Below are 11,444 nucleotides of genomic sequence, written 5' to 3'. Positions count from 1 at the left end.
GGGGGGGGGGTAACCGATTGGAACCCAGGAGCAGGGGTGGAGGGGAGCGGGAAACCCCCCACCGCACCCCAGGTGGGGGGAAAGAAAAAAACAATCTAAAAAAAAAAAAAAAAAAAAAAAAAAACCAGATACTTGTGTGGAAATCTTGCCCACCTAATGTTGCCAGGCATTTTCCCTCGTGAATTTTCAGCTGACTAGAAAATGGGATGCTGGCCTTGCCAAGCTCGACAGCAGCTCCCTCCTTCTCTGTGAGAGCTGGGGCCGCCACTGCTTAGACATGTGTCTGCAGGGGAACACGCCACAGCCATCCTAGTGGGGAGCAATAACACAGCTGCTCCCGCCCCCTCGGGCCAGCCCTCTCTCTCTGGAATGAGCTGCTGAGCCAAGGCGGGTGTTAACAGCCTGGCTCTCTGGCCCCAGTGGCATTTTCACAGAGGGAACCAAGTGGCCAGTGGCCACAGTGGGTCTGGGTTTGATTTTTCTGTTTGGCTGTGATGAGATCTCGGTGTCTTGTTTTGCAGGGCTGAAGTGGTGCTGGGAAACATCATTAAGAAGAAAGGATGGAGGTAAGGACCCTGCTCTCTGCACCCTGTCCCTGGGGTGGGTGCGGGCGAACTATCCCAGGGTCAGCCTCATCAGCCCGTTGTGCAGTGTTGTAAGGCCTGCAAGTCTTCACATTTTTCTTGCTGGGAGGTGGAGAGGAAAATTCAGTTCTCCAAGAGGAGGAGGTGACTCTGCTTGAGAAAAAAGTTGAAGGGAGGCTGAATACACTGTCTGCCCCACCCTAGCGTGCTCACTGCACCTGTCCCAGCTCATCCACAGAGACCCAGGGCACTAGGGTCCCTGCTTGCAAAGTGTCAGGCCAAAAAGAGCTTGGTGTGCGAACGGGCCTGGGTACAGCAGAGGGGTGCTGCTACAGATGGGGGTGCAAAGCCCTTCCACCTCTTTGGCTGGAGCACTTAAGGTCAGGGGAGCTAGGGGGCCAGAGAGGGGAGTGGCTCAGAGAGTCTGGGGGCCCCAGGGTTGGATCCCACCCTGCACCTTGTCCACGGGACCTTCGCGGCGTCTCAACCTCTCCGGAGCTCACTGTTCCCATCCGTAAGGGTGTGTGTAGCGGACCTTCCCGGCAGGGCTATCCTGAGGGTCCGTGGCCCCAAGTCTGTAAATTACCCACTACCCAGCTCAGGGCAGGACGTGTCACACTCCCCTGGGAAGTGGTCCCCTCCAGCATAGACTGGGGAGCGGTCCCCGGGCGTGATGGGGCCCAAAGGTCACAGATCGGGGACCATCCACCCTTCTCTCCCAGGAGCCTGTGGGCCCTTCCCAGGCCAAGGTCCTCACCCACCTTGGGACCAATTGGGCTGAGCACTTGCCTACGTGTTGGGGCTCCCCAGACCCCTGAACACAGCTTTATCTGAAGGTGCTGACAAGCCCCAGGACCCTGTTTCTTTTTTTTTTTTTTTTGAGACAGAGTCTTGCTCTGTCGCCCGGGCTGGAGTGCAGTGGCCGGATCTCAGCTCACTGCAAGCTCCGCCTCCCGGGTTTACGCCATTCTCCTGCCTCAGCCTCCCGAGTAGCTGGGACTACAGACGCCCACCACCTCGCCCGGCTAGTTTTTTTTGTGTATTTTTAGTAGAGACGGGGTTTCACCGTGTTAGCCAGGATGGTCTCGATCTCCTGACCTCGTGATCCGCCCGTCTCGGCCTCCCAAAGTGCTGGGATTACAGGCTTGAGCCACCGCGCCCGGCAGGGCCCTGTTTCTTAAAAAATGTTTCTTTATTTTCAGAAACGTGAGAAGCAGTTATAAAGTTGGGCTCCCTCCTCCCTCCCCTCCCAGTGCCACTCAGAATCCCAGTGTCATTTGTCGGGAAGTCCCCACCCCACCCCCCCCATGGATTCCTAACACCCCTTCCTCTTGCCCCATCAAGTTTGTTTTTTGGCAACTCTAATCCCAAAAGAAATTCCTCCTCACCCTGTAATTAAAGGAAATTGCACATATTAGCAAATCCCCTGATCATGTCTTTGGCAAATGCGCATGGAGGTGGTGTGGGGTGGTCTGTCTTCCTGGAGGTGACGCTGCCCCTGCCAGAGCTCTGTGGCCGATGCTTCGGGGGCAAAGGAGGCCTCCTGCTCCAGCCTCCTGAGCTGCTTCCCTGAACAGCCCGGGACCCGGGTGGGAAAGCAGCTCAGCCATGGGGCGCCAGGAGGTCATTGTTACCCCCTGGGTGGGGAGTATTCCCTCCTCTGGGAGGGGTCAAGGTCAAATGTGGCCAGGAGGGGCCATCACTGTCCCCCATCCCACCAGGACAAAGCCACTCGTATGGACGTTTGTCTCATGTGGACTTAGAGCAGAAGAACGAATTACTTCCCTTTGCGCTGCTCAAGCCCAAATCCTCAGAGTTCTCTGCCTCAGCTACTCAAACCCAGAATCCCATTGGCCTGGCCACACTTGGGCTCCCGATGCCTCCCCTCCCTCCCTAGGTGCCTCCCAAGTTACCCTGACCAGGCGGTCCCACACACATTTTCTGTAGGGAACGTTGCAGAGCACTTCGCTGGCTGCCTCCCACCCTCATCTTTCCATCCTCAACTCCTGCCAGATGCCCCCAGAGCCCACCCCTGCCCCCGGCCCACAACTTGGCTCTTGCTGCTTCCTCCACCTGGACCAAATCCATGCACCCCTCGTATTCCCTGAGCCAGGCCCCCTCCCACATCCTGGGCGGAAGGCATCTCCTCCGGGCTCCGGTCACACTGGGCCCCCCACTGTCCAACTCCCACTGCCTGACTCACAGTTACTGCCTCGGTGGCTGCCTCCTGGCTCCATGAGGAGCCCACGCATCCCGGCTTGGCACGTGGTACACATCAAATGATGGAGAAGTGCCCATTTCATGCCCCGGGCTCCCAGGCAGGAGGGCTTTCAGGACCTGTGTGTGAGAGATGAGGACGTCGCAAATGAAGGAGGACCCCCCAGGGGCCGGGCCCCATCACACCCCTTCCTTCTCTTCTTTCCCGCAGGCGGTCCAGCCTCGTCATCACCACCAAGATCTTCTGGGGCGGAAAGTAGGTGCAACAGCTGGCGATGCTTCCAGTCCTGGCCCAGCAGCCACGGTCCCGCGCTCCCCAGAGACCCCTGACCTAGAAGGCTCCTGGGGTGGTGGGAGGACAGTCCTGCTTCAGAAAGGAGAGTGGTCGGGGTCTGTCCTGGTCAGGCCCCAGCCCAGTGCCGCTTCCCGTCCCCAGCAGGGGCAGAGCTGGTGTTTCTACAGCCACCAGCTATGCCTGGTGCCCGTCCCTGTTAAGGGACGTCAAATCCAGAAAAGTGGTTGTGGCTGAGTTTGCCTTTTACAAAAACCTCGCTTAATTTTTCTTTTTACTTACATGGATTATTTTTTCCTGGTCACTATGGTAACATCATAAAAATTATGGGAAACACAGAAAATCTGTGAACTGCCCAAACCCCCAAACCACTCCAAATTCCCTGGGCCGCCTGTCATCACCCGTGCAGGTCTCCAAGTGTCTAGCTCCATAGTTTGTGGTCTGGACATACTTGGGCTCATAGGAATTATAACTATGATTCATTTTTTCTTTCTTTCTTTCTTTTATTTTTTATTTATTTTTATTTATTTTTTTGAGACAGGGTCTCGCTTTGTCGTCCAGGTTGGAATGCAGTGGCACAATCATGGCTTACTGTAGCTTCAAACTCCTGGGCTCGAGCGATCTTCCCACCTCAGCCTACAGGCATGTGCCACCATGCCTGACTAATTTGTCCTTATTTTTCTTTTTTTTTTTTTTTTTTTTGAGACAGGGTCTCACTTTGTCACCTAGGCTGGAGTACAGTGGCATAGTCCCAGCTCACTGCAGCCTCAGCCTCCTGGTTCAGGTGACTTTCCTGCCTCAAGTAGCTGACTCTATGGGCACATGCCACCATGCCCAGCAATTTATAAATTTATATATATATATATGTATATAGTAGAGATAGGGTTTCATCGTGTTGTCCAGGCTGGTCTCAAACTCCTGAGCTCAAGTAATCTGCCCACCTCGGCTTCCCAAAGCACTAGGATTGCAGGCGTGAGCCACCACACCTAGCCTTAATTTGTCCTTTCATAAGATATGGGGTCTCACTATGTTGCCCAGGCTGGTCTTGAACTCCTGGACTCAAGTGATCCTCCTGCCTTAACCTCCCAAAGTGCTGGGATTACAGGCATGAGCCACTGTGCCCAGCCTGATTTGTTCTTAATTTAAAAAATAAAAATAAAAAGTCCAAACCAAACACACGGGTTAGGTTGAAAAACAAAAGCCCCCTTTCCCCTGCTGCTGCCCACCTCCCCTCTGAGCCCTGTGACCAGGCCTGCCCCAGGCCTCTGGGAGTTCAGCCCTGTGGCCTCGGGTACCTACCCCCAAAGTGGAATCCAACCCCACACGGCATTTGCTGACCCCGTTTTTGCGCCTAACATTGCATCATAAACGTTTCCTGGGAGGGGCCAGGGTGCCAAAACCGCTGGCAACATCACACATGGTCGGCCTGTTTTCCAGGGCGGAGACGGAGCGGGGCCTGTCCAGGAAGCACATAATCGAAGGTGAGGACGCACTCAGGCACCTCAGGGCCCCCACACCTGTGGGATTGTCCTCAGAGGCCAAAGTGAAAGCAGCACAGAGCCTGACCCCCCAAGTTACTCAACCAAGGGCCCAATCCCGGGCCACGCGGTACTCTGGCCTGACCCTCTCCTTCCACCCGGGCAGCACAGAGGGACCCTGCAGGGAACAAGGACGCCTGGTGGCTGAGCACAGACCACAGACCAGCCTGGGTTTCAATCCAGGTTCGGCCCCGCACTGGCTGAGTGGGTCTTCAGCAGCCTGCCCCACGCCTCTGCCACAGTATCTGTGCAATAGGGACAGTAAGAGTGCACCCGGTGAGGGGGGCTGGGATGCCCACAGCGCCCAGGAGAAGGTGCATGCCACACAGCCCGGGGCTCAGCATTCGCGGGCACCAGAGCAAAGCACCGGGGTGTCAGGCTCTTGCTGTATTTTTATTGTCTTCATGCCTTTCCTATCTGTGTTTATTTTCTTCAAGGTAATAGATCATTCCATTGAAAATCACCTAGGGGGCCAGCCACCCGCTCCCCATCCTGCCCACCCCAACCCAGTGTTTCACTCTGCCAGCTGTGTGTCCTGAGCTGCTCTGAGCACGAGTGGGTGGCTTGGGCGTTTTAGACACTATTGCCATTGTTATTGTTATTGTTTTTGTTTTTGAGATGGAGTTTTGCTCTTGTCGCCCAGGCTGGAGTGCAGTGACACGATCTTGGCTCACTGCAACCTCCGCCTCCTGGGTTCAAGCGATTCTCCTGCCTCAGCCTCCTGAATACCTAGGATTACAGGTGCCCGCCACCACGCCTGGTCAAATTTTTTTTGTATTTTTAGTAGAGACAGGGTTTCACTATGTTGGTCAGGCTGGTCTCGAACTCCTGACCTCAAGTGATTCACCCACCTCGGCCCCCTAGAGTGCTGGGATTACAGGCATGGGCCACCATGCCTGGCCACAGACAGTATTGCTTTTGATGGGATGGGCAGCCAGTGTAACCCTCCCTCCACGTGTGATAGATATCGTGATCCCCCTGTTGTAACACAGAGTGACCTCAGAGGTGGGCGTGTTGTCTGGGGGAGGAGGCGCTTCCCCTTCATTTAGTCAAGGACATGTGGCCTGTGGTCCCCCGACGTCCTCCTGAAGGGGAGACTCCCCCTACTCCCTGTGGGATGTGCCCCCACCTCTGCCGTAGCATTTCACGACCTCCATCAGCTTCCGGAAGCTTCCAGATGCCGGGGCCTCTTAGCCGTCTCTTGTTCCCTGAGCCGGGCATGGACAGGCCCAGGTGCCTGTGGAGCTGCAGCCACAGCAGTGACGCCCCCACCCGGTCCTCCCCCAGGTCTGAAAGCTTCTCTGGAGCGACTGCAGCTGGAGTATGTGGACGTGGTGTTTGCCAACCGCCCGGACCCCAACACCCCGATGGAAGGTAAGTGGTCTGCGGCAGCGCCACCGGTCAGGCCTGGGTGGTGTCCGAAGGGTCTGAATCTGAGGTTGTAGAGACCACCAGCGTGGGCCCTGCTGGGCACCCGGGTGAGCCGTGAGAGGAGGCCAGGTCCAGGGTGGGGGACAAGGGGGCAGGCCTCCCCTCAGTAGGGGTGAGCTCAGCCTCTGGCTGCCGACCCCCAGCCAGGTGCACCCGGCACCTCCAGGCTGAGTCCCTGTCCTCGCTTTGGACCCAGGCCGATCTGCCCTCCCAGTCAGAGCCACAGTGGAACTGTCCCCTCCCCTCTGCGGCTGTTTTGCAGCTCAGTGAAGTTGCAGTGTGGGGACTCCGGCAACAGTGGTGTTCTCTCCAGTCACGATCCATTGGGAAGCTTGGGGGTCTTTTGTGCTCTGGGGAATAAGTTACTACATAGAGGAGAAGAAACGTTCAGCACTTTGAAAATCGGTTTTGGTTACTTTCACGTTCTTTATTCTTTCTACTCCTGAGACCTCAGCCCCCTCCGCTCCCCCATCCTCCTGCTACAGGTGTCTTTCCATGTGTGCTTTGCTGCTTCAGGGACTTGAAAATTAAGTTGTGTTCCAGTTATTTTTTTTATTTGTTCATATACAGCACGCACGTGCGTGTGTTGTTATATTTTTTCCTTTTTAACTAAACACGTGTTCTGCGCAGTGATTTGTGCCTCCCCGCTGTGCCTTCGTCGTGCCACTCCTCTCAGTGCTCCCAGCTATCAACTCTGGTCTCTTTAAATCTTTCTTTTATCACCAGGGGACCCATTTAGTTCCTCCAAGTCAAGGACATTCATCATAGAAGGTACCCAGTGCCCCCAGCCTGACTATTGACTTCTGCGTCCAAGCTGCATTTTATGAGACAGTATTTTTATTTACATGATTCTTTCAGCCCATGACAAACTTCTCCATAAAATGCATAAAGACGGGAAAGAGCGTCCTATGAGAACACCTTGCAAGTGAAGGAAAAGCAAAGTGGTGTTGGAGCCCCTCGCCCCCAGCCCCCCGCCCCCTTGTTCCTCCTTCCTCCTGTGCATGGCCCCCACCCCTGGGCTTGCACTGCTGAGCTCTGCGGCGGCCGGGGGTCCTCTTGATCTGATGCTGTGATCCCCACCTGGAGCCTTGACCCTGGATGGTGCCATGGGAAGAGTTGGGGAAGACCAGGTTTCCACAAGGAACAAAGCCGTCAGGGACCCCAGAACACGTGGCCCTCCACTGAGTCTTAGCTCCTCTACAGTTTGTGTTTGCTAAGCTCCTGTCTCTCCCGGAGGCAGAGATCACCTGGCTTGGCACGCTGCCCTGTCCACAGCATGCTGCTCCTCGGACAGCATATTGGCTGCGTGTCCCCTCCCACCAGGAGGCCAAACCTCTCCATCAACATGGAGTCATTTTCCTCCTGAAAGAATAACCACAGGAGCTGAAACCGGGGGGCGGCCTCTGGCCACGCATAGTCTCTCTGCCCTCCCCACAGCTAAGGGCCCCAGGAACCCCCACCAAGGGCAGGCGTCGGTCTCCCTGGGCCTGGGCCTCTGTCTGCCAACTGGTGCTGCCACCTGACCCCCCACGTATTGTTCATGATGCGGCAGGAGATGCTGTGGGTTTTGGCAGCAGCTAGAAGGATTCAGTCCTCCTACTTCTGTTCAACAGCATTAAATATTGAGGTGAAGGACAGTTGTCCCCTAATTGTCCCTGGGTCTGGGGCCACTGATACCACGCTTGGGCACAAGCGCAGGGTGCTCCTTTGTGTGGGCGCCCTGCCCAGCCTGCTTCTGCCCAGATCCTCCAGGGAGCCCAGAGTCCAGGGAGCCCAGGACAGCCAGAGACTCCTGCCCCGTCAGCCCCATCTCCCCATCGTTGCATGGAAGGGGCGCTGCAGGGCAGCCTGTGGTTTCACTGGCTGGGACCTTGGGGACCTGAGACAGCTGCCGGGAAGGGAGAGCGAGGGAACGGGGCTGGCCTTGGGGGCCTTGGCTTCCCTCTGTCTAGCAATGTCTAGCATGTGGACCTAAGCCTTGGCTGAAAAGAACCGGGTACTGATGCTGCATGTTCACAGGTGCCCCGAGAGTGTTTCTAAAAACCCACAAGGCCGGCCAGACCAGGAGCGGGGCCTGGGTAGGACGTAGTCAGAGGTTCTCCTGGGACCCTCCAGGTTCTCCTGAAACTTTCCCAACCGGGCACTTCCTGCGGGTCTGTCGGTGTTGGCAGTTAAAGCAGGTGGCCCAGGGAGGTGGCCCGGAGAGTTCAGACTCCCTCCCAGATCTCACCCCCAGGAGGGGACGGAGAGGATTCCCAGGAGCCACAACCTCTGACCTTGGAAGGAAGCAGAGAGCAGGGCTGGGCCTGCAAGCGCCGAAGCCAAGGGTGGTTTGCCAGGGGTCCTGGGTGAGTCTGCCGAGACCACCGCTCCAGAAACCCCAGTGGCCTCAGCTCTAGCCTTCAGGAGGCCCCAGGTTCTGCTCAGGGTGGACCTCAATAAAGGGGTGCTCAGGGAGCGACCCCCAAAACAGAAGGGGATGGGAAGCCAGCGCTGCCACTTTGTGGCCTCGTTGCCATTCCTAGGTGGAGCCTGCAGAACAAACCCAGCATGTTCCGTCCTTCCTTCCTTCCCAGCGGCCCCACTCCCGGCATTTTCAGGACCTCAGCTTCCACGCAACATGGGCAAAGGACAAGCAGGCACTTAGGGAGAGCCGGGGCTTTTCCAGGGTCAACGTCGTTGCTGTTTTTGGAAACACTTGCACTCGCACTCACTCCCACACTGCCTTTGGCGGTCGAACTTGCAAGCACTGTATCCGACCCGTGAGAAGCCTAGCGCCATAGTCCCTCGCCCTGCAAAGCTAAGAGGCTTCTGAAATGTGAAATTTTGAGGCCAAGTTCTGTTTTTAAAATCACGACATCCCCATGAGGCTGAGAGGGAGCTACAACTGGCAGATTGTTATGTCTCAAAAACATTTTTGAATACTAGGAAGAATCCACCGTCGCTGGGGTGAGGGTCCTTCCTCTCTTCTTTAGAAGGCCAGCGTGGAGTCTCTGTGATATCGTCCTCAGGGCCTTAGGAGTCTCTGCCATCCATGATTCAGGTCGTTGCCTTGTGGAGCCTCAAAACTGTCCTACTCCAGGCCTGGGCCCCTTACAGGAGGAGCACTCAGACCCCTGTGGCCCTGGGACCACCCCTTGCCGGGGAATAGGAGGGTTGGGACTCTGGCCTGGTGCTGGGCTGGTTTGAGAACCTGGGCCATGGTCTTACAAGGCTTTCCACGCCCACTTCTCAGTCTCCTGGACATGAGGGGAAACATGAGCTCAGCCCCGAAGGCCTATTCTCTGGGACCATACGGTGTCCCAGGTCCTGCCACATCTTCTCCAGCCCACTCTGTTCCAATGAGACTTTGGAATAGCCCGAAGTAGGAGACCAGAAATGCAAAAACACGTGTCCCTCCTGCCGCCAATCTGCCTGTAACTTTCATGCATTCACCTGGTCCTTCCTGAGTGATCGGGGCCCTTGAATCTTCCCCAGACCAGAGAATCCCCAGTTCTAGAGTCCGGAGCCAGAGCCACATTCTTTGATGTCCCCTCTAATCTGCCATGGCAACATCACAGTCCATCCGTAACCCTTCAGCATTTCCACAGGCCTGTAACCAGTCTGGGAAATTGTTTTCACAGTCTTCTAGGATTGTGGTTCACTTTTCTCTTTCATCCCAAAACACTCTTCCCACACCCAACTTCGGAGCCAGAAGTACACTGCTTGCAAGACATCTTTGCAGCCCCTGTCCCTCCTCCCAGCGTCCCGCCTGTATTTGCAGAATGTCCCAAGGCTGGCCCTGAGCCCCGGCCGCCCTCCACCTGCGGTTTCCCCTTCTCTCACGACAGAGACGGTTCGCGCCATGACCCACGTCATCAACCAGGGGATGGCCATGTACTGGGGCACGTCACGCTGGAGCTCCATGGAGATCATGGTATGGCGGCTGCGAGGCATGTGTGTGTCCACGCACAGGCTCCCGGCACAGGCTGCCTACGGAGACCCCAAGGCTCTGGCGGGGTCTGTGCCTTTGGTCCCAACTGCACCGATGCCTGGGTGCTAAGGGAGGGACAGGATGGTGTTATGTCTGCAGGCCTTGCAGACGGCGGTTCCACATGGATCCCAGCGCTGTGTGGCCCTGGACAAATGGCTTAACCTCTCTGAGCTTGTTTACCCAACTGTAGAACACGCCTGCTAGGCAAGCCCTCATGGGGCCATTCTGAGGAATCCCTGAAAGAGCCAGTGTGAAGCTCTTAGCAGATGCCCTGGAGCTCAGCAAGCACTCTGGGGTGATACCACCACCAGCCTCTCCACTGGGCTCCTAGGACGTGCCCGGTGCTGTCAGGTTCAAGGGTTTCACAGGGACCCTCTCACATGCAATCCTCACAGTGCCTTTACCAGGCGAGTGCCGCAGGCAGCCCGTTTTTCAGATGTGGACACTGCGGCACAGAGAGGTTCAGTAACATGCCAAGGTCACACAGCTTGGGCCAAGATTAACGTCCAGGCTGTGTGGTTCAGAGCCTGGGGTGCTCATAGCTAGACCCTCTGGCCTGGGGGTCCCACCACCCACCCCCTTTCCCCAGCTCACCAGGGCCTCGCTGGCTCCCAGGGAAGCTATGAGTGTGAGCAGTGGGAAGCCCGGGCTGCAGCTGCTAGGCCGGCCTGCTCCAGGGACGCCTTGGTGCCCTCTCCCTGGCTGCCCCGGCAGCCCACCACCTGCTCACGGACAAGGGCCTTCGGGGCCCCTTTCTGCCTTCACAGGAGGCCTACTCGGTGGCCCGGCAGTTCAACCTGACCCCGCCCATCTGCGAGCAGGCTGAGTACCACATGTTCCAGCGCGAGAAGGTGGAGGTGCAGCTGCCGGAGCTGTTCCACAAGATAGGTGGGCACCCTCGGGCCCCTCGCCCCGCCCCCACCCCCCTTGGGCCCAGGGCCTGACTCCACCTGCTTCTCCTCTTCAGGAGTGGGCGCCATGACCTGGTCCCCTCTGGCCTGTGGCATCGTTTCCGGCAAGTACGACAGTGGCGTCCCACCCTACTCGAGAGCCTCCTTGAAGGTGAAGGGCCAGCCTAGGGGAGGGACGGGCAGGGACAGGCATTTTGGAGGGGTGGGACCTTTGGCCGGCTGGGCGGGGGTTCCAGGGGCCGCAGCTGCTCCCACCTCAGTCTGCTGGGGGCGGGCTCCTTGGCATGAGAACATGGAGCTCCTTCTAGCCTGACCCCATGTGTAGAAGGGCTGCCCAGCCTGTGGCACAGGCCCAGGTGGAAAGGCCCTTTCACATCCCCCCACCTCTGCCCCCACCACATCCCATCACCTCTGCCCCCACCACATCCCCCCACCTCTGCCCCCACCACATCCCCCACCTCTGCCCCCACCACATCCCCCCACCTCTACCCCCACCAC

At 57.2% G+C, this 11,444-nt stretch overlaps 1 protein-coding gene across 5 annotated transcripts in view; it reads left to right on the top strand.

Annotated features, from left to right (window-relative positions):
• Positions 1 to 11,274, top strand: part of KCNAB2 (potassium voltage-gated channel subfamily A regulatory beta subunit 2) — a 102,323-nt gene extending 91,049 nt beyond the window's left edge. For all 5 annotated transcript variants that reach the window (XM_026448161.1, XM_026448158.1, XM_026448159.1 and 2 more), the window contains 7 exons: positions 522 to 566; positions 3,013 to 3,057; positions 4,531 to 4,574; positions 5,919 to 6,005; positions 9,893 to 9,978; positions 10,803 to 10,923; positions 11,003 to 11,274. In XM_026448161.1, the coding sequence (XP_026303946.1) occupies positions 522 to 566; positions 3,013 to 3,057; positions 4,531 to 4,574; positions 5,919 to 6,005; positions 9,893 to 9,978; positions 10,803 to 10,923; positions 11,003 to 11,259 (685 nt within the window). In that variant the 3' untranslated portion in view covers positions 11,260 to 11,274. The remainder of the gene's footprint in view (positions 1 to 521; positions 567 to 3,012; positions 3,058 to 4,530; positions 4,575 to 5,918; positions 6,006 to 9,892; positions 9,979 to 10,802; positions 10,924 to 11,002) is intronic.
• The last annotated feature ends 170 nt before the right edge of the window (positions 11,275 to 11,444 follow it).

The sequence above is a fragment of the Piliocolobus tephrosceles genome, chromosome 1 (genome assembly GCF_002776525.5).
Source record: "Piliocolobus tephrosceles isolate RC106 chromosome 1, ASM277652v3, whole genome shotgun sequence".
Classification (NCBI taxonomy): Eukaryota; Metazoa; Chordata; class Mammalia; order Primates; family Cercopithecidae; genus Piliocolobus; species Piliocolobus tephrosceles.
Note: the sequence above shows the minus strand (reverse complement) of the source record. Positions and strands in the feature narration are given on the sequence as shown.